Source organism: Delphinapterus leucas, chromosome 17 (assembly GCF_059928025.1).
Source record: "Delphinapterus leucas isolate spDelLeu-1000000601 "Yukka" chromosome 17, BTC_Dleu_Yukka2, whole genome shotgun sequence".
In the NCBI taxonomy this organism is placed as follows: domain Eukaryota; kingdom Metazoa; phylum Chordata; class Mammalia; order Artiodactyla; family Monodontidae; genus Delphinapterus; species Delphinapterus leucas.
In genome coordinates, this window is record NC_143145.1 from 1,484,040 (window position 1) to 1,497,827 (window position 13,788).

The 13,788-nt window shown below is 65.3% G+C and overlaps 1 protein-coding gene across 1 annotated transcript; it reads right to left on the reverse strand.

The window, feature by feature from the left end:
• Nucleotides 1-7,727: 7,727 nt before the first annotated feature.
• Nucleotides 7,728-13,004, reverse strand: THEM6 (thioesterase superfamily member 6). The gene is made up of 2 exons (XM_022555488.3): nt 12,276-13,004; nt 7,728-10,140 (listed from the first exon to the last, which is right to left on the reverse strand). The coding sequence occupies exons 1-2, from the start codon at nt 12,786-12,788 to the stop codon at nt 10,027-10,029; spliced, it is 627 nt and encodes a 208-aa protein (XP_022411196.1). The 5' UTR covers nt 12,789-13,004; the 3' UTR covers nt 7,728-10,026.
• Nucleotides 13,005-13,788: the final 784 nt, after the last annotated feature.

Sequence of the window (13,788 nt, forward strand, 5' to 3'; positions counted from 1 at the left end):
GGCGGGCGGGCAGGGTCAGAATCATGCTCCTGGCTCCCGGGCCACGGTGCGGGGGCAGGTCTCAGGAGGGACCTTACGGACACCAGGAAGGCCCTGCGGGTTGGGGGAGCAGGAGGTGGAGAAGAAGGAAGCAAACCAGACATACTGGGAGACTCGGGGTCTGAGAGATATCCCGGGCCCTTGGGCGCCCACACCCAACCAGAAAAGGAGCTGGGTTGGGTGGGCCCCAGCCAGATGGCTCTGCCCATTTCCCAGAGGGGAAAACTGAGGTCATCCCGAGAGACACAGCAAGAGTCAGCGGGGGTGGAGGGGCCTCACTGTGCACACGGGCGGCCCGGGCTGCCATGGTAGGGGTCGGGCACTGGGGCTGGAGGGGAGAGCAGTAACCTGTGTGCCCTAAGCGCCCCTGCCACCCCACCAGCCTGCGCCCTGACCGGCCTGGCTCTCACTGCACCGTGGCTCTTCTCCCCTCCCTTGTTAAGCTTCCACCAGCGGGCACACCGGGCCCAGCCCGGCCCAGCCTGCACGCCACACGCCTCCTTGCTGACCCCTGATCGCCTCTGCAGCCCTTCGGGTCCTGCACTTTGCTGATCAGGACGTCAGGGGTGACCCACCTGCCCCTGCCAGGCCCTTCACTGCAGGGGCCCCAGTGCCTCCGTCTCCCTGCGCCTCCCCAGCGCTCCCAAAGCCGCTTCATCCCTGCCTGGCCAGGGGCATAATCGGCCTCGGGACTCAGGCACCCCAGCTCCAAGCTCTTGAATCTTCCCTGAGTTTTGGTCGGTGGGCGACTGGACCCTGGGTGGAGCTGTCCCCCTCAAACCTGGGCCTTCTGGTCAGAGGGCTTGGGAGGTCCGGGGCCTGCCTGACCTGTCCCTCTCCACTCCTTCCCCAGTGTTGGCCTTGCAATGCTACACCTGTCCTGAGCCCACCAGCGTGCCCAGCTGAGTCACCACCACGACCTGCAATGCCCACAGAACCATGTGCAAGACCACGCTCTGCTCCCTGGAGATGGGGCAGTGGGGCCGGGTAGGGCGGGGCCGGGGTCCCAGGGTCAGAGCTGCCTCCAGGCCAGGCAGCCCGTGGGCAGAGAGCAGCCACCACCTTTGTCAATTCCAGAAAAGGCTTTGGGTCCACGCAGCCGGGCCTCCCTCCCTCCCTCATTCCTCCCTGTCCTTCCTGCAATGGGAACCATCTTCAGCCTGGCTGGGGAGTTGCTGGGGGAGGAGCGGCCTCATCCGGCGGGGCATCTGGAGCAAATCACCACGAGTGCTGTGCAACGGTGGTGGACGTGAGGAGGGGCTGGGTCACGGAGGGACTGAGACGGGGGTGGTGAGACACACACACACACACGCATACATGGTCCTATAAGCACTCAGCACGGGCCCAGGGAACTTGAGGAAGGATGGACCCAGGGGAGGGCAGGAGATGGGCCCTAGGTACCCTGGGACGCCCCCTCTCTGCCCCACCACCCTGCCCTGCCCCGCTCCAGAAGCTTCTCCTAGGCCCCTGGGTGAGTGGGCCCCTGGGATCTGGGAGGGGCGCCCAGCAGCCAGCGTCTCCAGCCAAGTTGAGATGGGGCTGTGTAGCCTTCCTTCTGCACCGCAGGGTGCCCCCAGCCTGCAACCCTGGGTCCAGAGAGCCTCACTGCCATCACCCCCTTTAAGGGAGGAAGGAAGGCAGCAGCCAGGACTCATGGCCAGGTGCCTCCGAGGGCGCCCAGGCCTGTGGGAGAAGAGACCGGTGGTGGCCTAGAAGGCCCCCTGTTCCTCGGACCCTGGCAACTCCACACATCTGCTTCCTGTGGTCAAGACTTGCCATCTGAGCCAGCTCCCAGCGGGCAGGACCCCCGCAGACCCCCTGCCTTGGGCGGACCCTTGGGCTGGGAGGCCAGGAACTTCAAAGGCTGTCTTGGATGCCACATCTGGGGCTGTGACTCTGAGCGGTGAGCTTGTCAAGGGGGAGACACTGCCCTCAGTCATGCATCACACCTCTCACCTGGCTCTTCTCGTGCCTCTCACAAAAATGAGGACAACGGAGGGTCACTTGGCCTTAAAGCCTGGATTGAGACTCAGTAAACACACACACACACACACACACACACACACACACACACACACACACGCAGCCCTACAGGCAAACACGGGAAGGCTGCGTGCCCTTCCTGGCCACTACCCCGCTGCTGCCCCGGCAGCACCCTCCCTGCCAGCCGCCACCTCCGAGGTCTTCTGGCTCCTTCAAAGCCGGGCACAGGCCCTTTCCAGGCAGCCTCCCCGACAGCACACAGGGTCTCCCGATCTGGAGCCCAGACCAGCCTGCTTCTCGGCACGCCCACCCCACCGCTGCTTCACGTCCACCTCCGCTGTGACCTTCACGGGCAGCTTCACAGCTGCCCTCTGGGTCGATGATCCTCTGCCTGGTCTACACATAAAAGAAGGGGGTCAGGGGGCTTCCCTGGGGACACAGTGGTTGACAGTCCGCCTGCCGGTGCAGGGGACACGGGTTCGTGCCCCGGTCCGGGAAGATCCCACATGCCACGGAGCGGCTGGGCCCGTGAGCCATGGCCGCTGAGCCTGTGCTCCGCAACGGGAGAGGCCACGACAGTGAGAGGCCCGCGTACTGCAAAAAAAAAAAAAAAGAAGGGGGTCAGGGTGGCTCAAAAGCAGACCTGGTTGCACGGGAGATTGGGGGGCGGGGACCCACTCAGTCTACGAGGCTTCAGACCAGCCCCGCCCCGGCTCCTCTCACCAAGTCCTTAGTGCAGACCAAGCCCCAGGGGAGGGCCGCCCTGCTGCTGTCTGTGCCACACCTGCCATGTGTGACTTGGTGGTCTGACTTGCATTAACCACAGTCTCTCCCTTTGCAAACAACGCCCCCGCTCTGTTTCCTTGCAACCATCTCTCAGTCCACGTGGCCAGGTCACTTCTGCCCTCACAACTGCCCAGGATCCCTAGTCCCATCATACAGGCAGAAATCCAGTCCAGAGGGATGAGAGGGTCACCCCAAGGCCACACGTGGAGACGGCAGCAAAGCCCAGACCCAGGCCTCCCGGGTGCCAGCCCTGAGCTCCTCCCAGCATGCCATTCTGCCCTGAGACTGGGGTAACTTCCTACCCTGCAGCCGGCCCCCCTCCACCGTCCACACAGCACACACCATTTCATCCACCGCCTTCCCATCCACTTGTTCTTTCATCCACCCCCCTTTCCCACCAGCCAGCCCCCCACTCATGCAGCGCCCATCCACTCATTCCTCCCTCCACCCATCCGCTCTCTCAAACGTCATCTATCCACCCATCTGTCTTTTCAACCATCCATCCATGCATCCTTCCGTCTATCCATCCACTCACCCACCCACCCATTCATCCATCCACACAAGCACTCACTGAGCCCTCAGAGGACAGAGAAACCAGAGAGGCTGGGATACCAGAAAGGACTCTGGGTGAGAAGCACCTGGACTGGGTCTTATAGCACAGGGGAGATTGGAGGCTACGATGGGAGACCAGAGAGGCCGCTCAGTGAGAAGCAGAGCACAGGCAAAGGCACGGAAATGGGAAAGTGTGCGGTGGAGGTGGGCAGTGGAGAAGATCCAGGAGCCTGGGGGTGTGGGCAGAGCCCTCTTGTCTGGGGTCTAGAGCCAAGAGGCTCAGGCTTGGTCTAAAGGCCATTCGTGGGGAAGGGGTCGGCAGTGATGAGGCGGCTGGTCCGGGCACCACCCTCGTCAGCCCAAAGGGGGCCTGGTTGCCCCTCACCAGGCATTCACCTCCTCTGCACCTGGCCTGACACCCCACCTCCGGGCCTCTGCTCTGGTGGGTCCCTGGGTCAGGTATACACCAGGTAGAGGACATCTGGGAGTGCAGGAGATGGACCTTGGCCTGGTTGGGTTTGAGATGGACATCAGTCCAGGCCAGAGCCTGGCAAACAGGCCTACAGTTCCCATGTGGCAGGAACGGGGCAGGCTGCAGGGAGGGGCCAGGGCAGGCTCCAGCGCTGCGGGGTGCTGCCCCCTCAGGGCCTGTGAGTGCATTGGCGGCCACGCATCCTCCTGCCAGCTGCCTCCCAGTTCTGCCCTGTGCCACCCAGATGGGGGCCCAAGGGCTGGCTATAAATCCCAACCGGAGGCCGGCACAGGCTGCCGCCCTCCCGGCTCCTGAGCACAAGGAACGGCCTTTCCCAGGGCCCTGCTGCCGCCGCTGCTCACCTCAGTCTCGACCGTGAGCTTGGGCGAGGGCGGCTGGCTGGCGAGGGGCCCTGTCTCTGGTTCTCGCTTGGCCCACCTCCTCAGTGGGGAGGGGGCCATCGGGGGGCTTTGAGGGGAAGGCTTCCTTAGGTCCCCCACTGGGCTCGCCTTCCCTCACCCTAAACGAGCCTCCTGGTCCTGAGCCTGGCTTCACCCAGGACAGGGGTCACAGCCCGCTCTCCAGGAAGGCAAACCAAAGCTCGGGTAGAGGCTCGCGGTGCTCAGGTCTGCGCTGGTGGCCTGGGCCGGAAGGGGCTCAGTAGGGCAAGCCACTCGCCCAGGGAGGGACAGAAGATGCTCCAGGTGGATCCGTGGGGAATGGCCCAGGGCCTGCACCATCCCTGGCCTCTCCTCCAGCCCCTCCTCCTGTGTCCAGGATGGGTCTCAAGGCCGGGTGATGAGGGTCTGTCCCCATCCCTCTCCCAGGTGAGGCCTTAAGGTGCTTCACCTGTGAGCAGCCCACGGCCCTTCCTCTGGGCGAGACCATTACTAACTGCAAGCCGGAGGACACAGCGTGCGAGACCTCGCAGCTGATGCTGGAGTCAGGTGAGGCTGGGGGCCCGCAGGCTGGCTCTGTGGGGCTGCACCAGCCTTGGGGCCACACTGCAGACCCCAACAGGGTAACTTCCCAGGGCAGCCGTTAGCTTAGGGGTCTCAGGGGAGCACGGGAAGAGGCAGGAAGGGCAAGGTCAAGTGCACGGAGGCTGGGGCGGCTGAAGAAGGCGCTGGGCGGCGGGGCGCAGGCCCTGATGCCTGCCCTCCCCGGCGGAGTTCCGCTTCAACCACAGCCCCGGGGTGACCAGTTCCTGCTCCAGCTCCTGCGAGGCCGCTGATCCAGACAGCATTGGGGCTGCCCACCCCAGCTACTGCTGCTCCCATGACCTCTGTAATTCTATGGGCGTTGCCAGGCTCAGTGCTGGGGCCCTGGCCCCTCGGGGGCCATAATCCTGGGTCACCTCCTTTCCTGAAGAGCCTGGCACTGCTGGCGGTCAGCGCTGCTGGCACGCCTCCATGGCCCAAGCTCACTGGGCCTCAGGCTACTCGTGGGATCCTAGGGGAAAGAACAGTTTCAGGGCACTCTCTGCCCTCCTCCTCCACCAAACTTGTAGAAAATAAGGTGAGGCTGGAGACGACCTCTTTTCTTCTGGACGCTGAGAGCCCACAGACCGCCTTCAGGCAACTGGGCTTGGAACCACGCGTGTTCTGGCCCCTGAGCCTCATTCTCACCCAGGGCCATTTTGACCCATTTCACAGATGGGAAAACAGAGGCTTAGGGGGAGAAATGCATCCTGGGCCAGCCTTCCTGCATGTTAGACCAGGCAGGACCCATTCCTCAGCCCAAGGAAAATCTGACCCCGCTCCCAGAAGTCCCTGAGACCCTGTAGGCGTCTCCCCCGCCCCCCACCCCCAGGATGGGGAGGAAACTGGGGTTGCAATCCAGTTTTCTCCACGGGCGAGTATGCCTGTCCAGCCCAGGGCTGCCGCAGCAGCAAGGAGAGGCTGGGGAAGCGGGCGTGTGGAGCTCAGCCTGCCTACCCAGGCTGGGTCTTCCCGAGTGTGTAGGAGTGGGGCACACCTGGGCCTGCTGCCACCCATACATCTCCACGGGCCTCAGTCACCTCCTGAGACAACGGGCCTACTACACCCTGGGCCCTAGGGACAGCTGAGATTAGAGGAGGCTGTGTGCACGGAACACGAAGGCCATGCCAGCTCACCCCTGGCCCCCAGGGCCAGCTCGGGGGTCCAGGCCGTGTTGCGCCCGCAGCACTCCCAGTGGCCTGGCCTGTCTGCCCAAGGGTGGGCAGCAGAGCGTCCTCGGAGGCTGACCACCCCCCAGGAGCCCAGGGTCCTTAGGTCCCAGGAGGGCCTGTCTCAGGCTCCTGCCCCTCCCTCACGTGGCTCCCAGCTGTCCCTGGTGGTCACTTGCTCCAGCCCCATTATAGGGAGGCAGAGGCGGGAGCCAGAGTGAGCCCAGGGTGTCTCTGCCCACCGTGCCATCGGGCCTCTGGGCTGGGTACTTTCCACGCTCTGCATTGCGGCCAGACTTCTAGACAGCACCTAATGGACCCTGCACTTGGAGGGACCCTCACCCCAAGGAGTGGGAGGCTGAGTCACTCCCACCTCAGCCTCACCAGAGGAGCAACAGGGAGGGTACCTCTGGGCTCTTTAGGGGTGCAGAGCAGGTGAGCAGGTGGGTGGCAGCAGGCACCTGTGGGGCCTCCGCCCTGCGCCGACATGGCCAGCAGACGGCACGCGCCCCTCGGACCCCTCCCCTGGGCACCCAGGTCACGCGTCTGCCGACACCTCCACCGGGAGCTCAGTGAGGTGGTCTGAGCCCAAAGGGGCCCACCAAGCCTCTGCCCAGCGCGTGGGCCTGGAAATGACCACCGGCCCGCACCCGCCACGGGAGATGGGGAGGCCGCGGTGGAGGGGCCTCAGGAGTGGCCAGAGGGTGCCCGGCAGCTGCTCACACCACCTGCGGGCACGCGGGGCCTTAGAGGCGGGGAGCTGGTGCCAGGCCGTGCCCACGCCCCACCTCCAGTCATGGGGAAGCTGGTGGGCCACAGAGGACTGCAAAGGGAGGGGAGACGCCCACCAAGGGTTACCAAGGGCTGCTCAACCCCCCACCCCTGCCCACTGGCAAGGGAAAGGAGCAAGGGTCCCTCTTCCATTACGTTAAAATCGAGAAAAGGAGAGGTGAGGCTGTGGAACGCCACCACTGCCCCACCAGGAGCTCCGGCGCCCCTCCTGCCCCCGCCCCGAGTGTCCTGCAGGCAGGTGGCAGGCGGGGGGGGTCACCTGGGGGCCAGATACCCCACAGACAACACAGGGTTGCGGGGTGCTGGCGCGGACATCCCTGTAGCCATCGGCCTGTGGGAGGTGGGGAGCATGGCCCAGAGGAGAACCAGTGCCCGGCCCGCGTGCGGGCTGAAACAGTCACTTGAATTTCTCAACGAAAGTGGCCACTCCACGGGATCAGAGTGGGACTCGCCCCAAGAGCCAGGCTGCAGATACACTTCCAAAGCCCCAGCCCTGGCCCCAGTCCCTCTAGTCAACAAGGACCCTCCTCCCCTCTGCTGTTGGCCTGTCCTCCAAATGTGGACCGAGAGCCTCCCCTCCCCCTGCCCAGCTGGGGTGCATCTCCCTGAAGTGGACACAGAAGTCCCCATGCCCCTGGGGCAGCCACATGCAACCCAGATGCCCTTGACCACCCTGAACACCCCTTCTCTCTCTGACACATACACACACACACACACAGTGCCAAGTGGGTCAGACCACGCCCAGGCACCCTCATCCTGTCTCCGCAGCCCCGCGTCCTGCTCCAGGGCCCCAGCCAGCCAATTAGGACCGCTGGCTGGACCTGCCCAGGCTCGGGTCATCTGCATGCACCACTTCCTGTCTGTGGCCCCACCCCTGAACTTGTCCTGTCCGGCAACGCTCAGCCCAGACACCTAGTGCGATCCCCCCACCTCCCCTGCCCCCGACCTCTCAGGACCTGTGCAAACACCTCTTACACAAAGAGAAACAGACATTCTGTGTGGGTGCCCAACTGCCCCCCACGTGGCCACTGGCTCAGGACAGGCATGAGGCATGGCCCATCAGTCCCCAAGGCCCTCAGGCTGCCCGGAAAGGTGGACAGGGCCGAGGCCCCAGCCGACCACCCTGGCAGCAAACCGCTGACCTGCTCCCCGCCTCTCCAGCCCCACTGTCCCATCGCTGAATGCCTCTTGCGAACCCAGCTGCTCCCAACTGCCCTTCTTTCCCAGGTCCCAGTGCTGGGCCCTCCTGGGCAGGTGGTCAGAGCACGGACACCACCCACACCTCCATCACTCACCTGCCTTACATCCCAGGGGTCCCACTCCCTGCCCTCTTGGAGCAGCCTGCGGAACAGCCCCTATGCTCCCCCTGGCCCCCACGCATCAAGGCCCACTGACCTCTGACCCCCCTGGCACCCACACCCTGCCCAGTGACCCCAGGAGCCTGGGGGCCCAGACCCAGACTCTGGGGCATGACCTCCCAAGTCCCTGTGGAAAACTGCAGATGAGAGGGCCAGGGCCGGAGGGGCTTGAGGCAGCTCCTTTCTGGCCTCGGCCCCATGTTCTGTGGAATGTGGACAGCATCCCAGCCTGCCAGCGTGGTCCCCAAGCTCACCCAACAAGCCCGACAGACCCCCACGCCAGAAAACACCCCTGGGGGACCAGGGCTTCGGAAATGAGGACTCCCCAGCAAGCTCACGTTTAAGACCCTTTACTCTTGGGCTTTCTTTAAATAAAACAGAAATACTGCAGGTCCCTACAGTGGCTGAGGCAGGTGACACTGTGGGGACACATGAGGGGTGTGGCTGTGCTCCCGGCTCCAGCTGGCCGCGGGTCGTGGACTGGGTGGCAAGGGGGCAGTCCTGGGCCCCAGCTGCTCTGGCCTGCCCCGTGGGCCGGAGGGGGCAGCTGCAGGGGCACAGGTGAGCAGGCACCCTGCCCTGGGCAGCCCCCCACACGGGAAAGCAGTAATCCCACACCCAGAGCCCTGACCTCTGTCCCCAGCCAGCCAGGGACAAGGCCCACCTGCTTTGCCCTCAGCGCTCCTGGAGGCTCCGGGCCAGTGCCTGCTTCTCTCCAGGCCTCCCTTCCCCAGCTGCAAGGCGGGAGACTGGGCAGGAGTGGGAGCCCTCGGCCGGTGGCGCCATCAGGGAGCCCCAAGAGCAGCTGCCAGGACAGAGCCACTCAAGCAAAACCAAGAAGACCCTCTCCAGCCTCAGCCCACTGAGGGAAGCAGCTCTCTGCACAGGAAGGAAGAAAGTCAACAGTGGGGCGGAATGTCAGGCAGGGACAGCCCCAGCAGGAGGGCAGACAACTGAGGTGCTGTAGGCCCAGAGAGGGTAGGACGCCCCTGCAGCGTCACACAGCACAGTCCTATGGGCACTGAAGGGTGAAGATGGGTGAGGGCACCCAGGCAGAATCCCGCACCCCAATCCGTCCTCAGCAGCAGGCCCCAACTAGGACACCCCCAGCTACGGCAGTTCACCACCTCCATCGGAGCCCCTGCGCCATCTGGCCTGCACTGGCCCCAGCACACGCTCCAGGGCCACAAGCTTCTGCGGCAGGACCTGCCCCATCCCAGGAGCCCGGTGGCCAGGCCTCCCTCCTGAGTGCCCTTGGGTCAGCCTGCCTGAGCCCTGGTCTGCCAGACTCTGCCCTGGGCCTCCCCTTCCCTCACTCGCAGCCAGAGGGATCTGCCTTGAAATGCTGCTCTGATCCTTCCCAGCTCCTTGCCATGCCCGAGTCAGGCCCCCAGGCCCCGGCCCCGGCCAGCCCCAGCCCTGCCTCCAGGACTGCTTGGGCCTCACCCCCACGGCAGCTCCGACTCCAAGCTCCGGTGCTCAGGGCAACTCCAGCCAGTCCCCTGCTCCAGGCACTCTCCCCCAACTAGACACACGGACACGGGGCTGCACCTGCTGGGTGGGCCACCCCCAACCCCGCTGCCTGCATGCCAAGGGCCCTGGGCCTCCCAGTTTTCCCATCGTCATCATCCTGAGCGCATCGGAGCTGGTCTGGGTGCCTGTGTCACCCGCACCCTGTGCTCCGCGTGGGATGGGGCGGAGAGGGGCATCAATAATGGGGGCGGGGAGGGCCCTGGGCGTGCGAAGGGGGCTGGGCCGGTCGCAAGCCCACTCCAGCTCAGAGACAGCCCAGCCCGGCCAGCCCGTTCTGCGCTCTCTGCCTCCTGGCAGGCGGGGAAGGGTGGGCAACTGCCCCGAGGTCAAGGCTGGTGGGCAGGGCGGGTAGGCTGTGGCGCTCACTGGTCCTTTACAACACTGCCGAGCCCACTCTCGGCCCGGAGCAGCTGGCTGCTGGCCTCGTTGTAGGCGATCCAGTGTTGCAGGTCGGCTGGCAGCTCAGGGGGCTCCACCTGCAGGGGAAGACGAGGGTGTGACTCCCACAGGCCACCCGCTGCCATGGGGACCAGCAGGGCCGGGGGGGGGGGGGCGGCGGGGACAGCCAGGCTGCTGTCTTCACACGTCTGGACCTCGGCTCACACCGTTCCCCAGCCCCAGCCCCTCCCAGGCGTCCTTCCTCCCCATCCCAGCTCTCGGGGTACCATGCCCCTCATCAGGCCTGTCTCCCCCACTGGGTGGCAACTGAGCCCTCTGCACATTCCCAGATCTGGGGCAAAAACCTCTGAAGCCAGCTGGTTGGAGGGGGCGACGGGAGACCCAGAGCGGCCAGAGGCAGGGCAAGGGATGGAGGAGCAGAAGCGGCGTCAGAGCGGCTCTGCCGGGAGAGCCCAGGACAGGGCCATGCCTGAGGCCCCCTCTCAGCGCGCCAACAGGAGCCGGACGCCACCTCGCAGCTCAGCACCGCGCTCCTGCGCCCTCCTGCTCAGCCGCACCAGCCGCCTCCCTGCAAACTCGGCCACCATTTTGTGACGGGGCAAGGGGCTGGGCCAGGCTGGAGGGGTCCGAGGACTTGCGGGCCTCTCAGGAATGAGGGGGAATGCCCGCTCACCTCAGGGCGTCAGGGAGTCTGGGCAGAGGTGCTCAGAGTCGGGTCACAGGGTAAGTCTGGGCAGAGCCGGGCCTGGCTCCTGGAAGCATCCTCCTCCCGGCCCAGCTGGAATCACCAGATCCAGACTTGGCTGTAGCCCAGCTCTCCCTGCAAGGCCGTGCTGCCCCACACCAGCCTTTCAGCAAGCAGATCTCTGGGCACTGGGCTCAGCCTGTCCCACACTAAACCCAGGACTGCACCCGGGACCCTCCCGACCCACGGGCTCAGGCCGGGTGACTCCTGGCCACCTGTGGCCGAGTGTCCTCGCCATGCCATGGTGTGGGCGCCCCCTGCCTCTCATGTAGGTCTCACCCATCAGCCCCCGCCTGACCACCCTCCCCTGCAGGACAGTGGCCCTGGCTCCCTCTCCTCCACCTTCTGCTCGCAGCTCTCAGCCCGTCGATTTAAAGCCTCGATGGCCATCCCCTCCCAGCCTCCTGATGCATGAAGGGACATGCAGAGCACCTCTGTGGGCGCGGGGTGGGAGGCATCCAGGCCCTTTGGGGGCGTCCCTGACTCAAAGAGACAGAAAACCAGGGGACTGGGCCTGTGGCCCACTGTGCAGCCTCAAGCAGTTCGCATTGCCCCTCTGAGCCTCAGCTTCCCCACCTTCGATATAAAGGAAAGGCTAGCCTCTCGTGACTAACGTGCGGCTGTGTCCCTCCTCTGCTCCTGTCCAGGGCCAGAGAGGGCAGCACCCTGCCTGAGGGCACCTAGGAGCCCAGCGGGCCCTGGCTTTGGCATGGAGGCTCCAAGCATGTTTTTAGGAACGTGCCTGCAGCAGGAGCCTGCCCTGGCAACCAGCACCGCAGCAGCATCCCCAGGGCCCAGGTGCCATGATGCAGCAGCAGGCTGTGCTGGGAGGAGCAGGCCCTGGGGAGGGGCCTTGAGCGCCAGGCAGGTGCTGCAGCCTTCTTTTCTCCAACTGGAAAAGGCAGAAGGGCTTGCAGCTCTATGGGGCTCAGGGCTCACCCCTAACCCAGGTGATGGTGACCCAGCCCCTCAGGTCTAAGCTGGGTGAAAGGGCTCTCAGGTCCTTGAGAACTCCCAGCAACCTCCTCTCACTAACGTCCCAGCCCCCATCTCCCCACCCCACCCCCACCCTGCTTCCATGCTACATTCAGAACCAAGGACCAGTGAGGCCGGCTCCGCACTCCAAGCCACACTTAGACTCTTTGGGAGGCGCCTGGTCTGGCCTTCCCTGTTCTGGAAAAGGCGTAGCGTGGGGCAGGGAGCCTTGAGGGGTTAATAAGGGATGGCAGGAGGGGAGCATGCTGAGTCCGACTACAGAGAGTTGATGAGGGGACCCTGAGAGGTCCCAAGAAGAATGGCATCAGTGAAGAAGGCCCTGGGTCCAAAGAAAAGGGCTGCATTGGTACTCGGCCGGACAGGGGCACCCCAAAACGGGTAGGCGGCAGGCCTTCCCCCGGGGCGGGGGGCAGGGACCAGGAGTCCTCAGGGTCCAGCGGGAGGAGTGCGCTCGGGGCGGGGGACGCTTACCCTGCGCTTGCACAGGTGCTGCACAACGCGCTCCGGCGAGGTGCCCAGCACGTGCTGGCGGGAGCGCAGCAGCGCGCACACGAAGCCGTCGCGCAGGCTGATGAAGCGCGCCTCTAGGTAGAAGGCGCGGTCGTCCCAGCCCAGCAGGCGGGTGCGCACCTCGAACGGCTCGAGCAGACGCAGCGAGCGGCGGTAGCGCGCGCACGAAGCGGCCAGCACGGCGCGCGCCCCGAGCGCGCGCAGAGCCCCGAGCACGCCGCAGCGGGCCAGGTGCGCGGCGCGCGCCACGTCGGCCTCGCGCAGGTAGCGCGCGTTGTTCATGTGCAGCAGCAGGTCCAAGTCCGAGGGCAGCACGCGGCCCGAGTAGCTCTGCTCAGCCAGGAGGTCACGGACGCGGGGCTGCAGCAGGCGCGCGCGCAGTACGGCGCACGGCACGCGGACCAGGTACCAGCCGTCCAGCAGCGCGAAGTAGGCGAGGGCCAGGGTCAGCACCGCCATGAGCAGCCCCAGCATCGCGGCGGCGGGCGCAGCGGTGCTGCGGGGCCCTCGGCGCTGGTGCCGACAGTGCGCGCGGCAATGCAGCCCTGATGCCCCAGCTCTGCCGGCCAGCCTGGGAACCGTTGAGCGCAGCGCGGCCGGAGCGAACCATCTCGCGAGGCTGCCTGAGGGGGGAGACGCGCCGGAGGCCTGCGCGGAGCCCCGCCCCCCGCCCCGGGCCCCCCCTCCCCGCTCTCAGTGGTCCGTCCCACCCCCGCAGCCCGCGCCTCTTTTGCTTTCCCCGGAGCGGGCGGGGCACAGGGCGGCGCTCCGAGCACCACAGCGGCATCTGGCGGTGACTCCCCGCGCTGCAGGCGCAGGAGCGTTCCGGGTCTCCCGCAGCGTTGCCCGCTCTCTGCGAGCGCGAGCCCCTCGCGCCTTTCCCTGGCGCTTGAAGACTTGGAGTGACCCTGGAGATTCCGCCTCTGATCTCCGAGGGTCAGAGTCTCCAGCACTTCCCCGGCCTAGGCTGTGGAATTTGGCAGGACACATGGACATAGGCCGGTCCCTAGCGGCGCTGCTTGGAGGCTGCTGGAAACCGACCCTCCTCTACTCCAGAACCACCAGGGGCTGGCTCCCCACTTTCGCAGGGCGACAGCCCCATATGCGGCGGGTTCAGGGAGTATCTCAGTCTGGCCCCAATACAACTTTTCAGTCTCAGCCTGTAACTTCATTACCCCTCCCGCCACATTCACCCCTTCCTCCCCAAAGGTCCTGATAACCGCAACCTCATTTCCAAGCATTCCCACCCTTTGCACTTTTTAAAGATGGAGCAAATAACGTCCCGGATGGAGAGGGAAGAGTCAGTAAATGTAAATGACTCAGCAATCGATTCAAAGGCCTTGCCTTAGGCACTTGGGACGCCTGGCCTGGCAGACTGCCACGCACAGTAGGTGTCCTCTTCCTCTTTTCTGCGAGGCCAGGAGGGAAGGCCCAGAGAAGGCCCGGCCGGCCGGCCTCCAGGCCTCTCCAACGA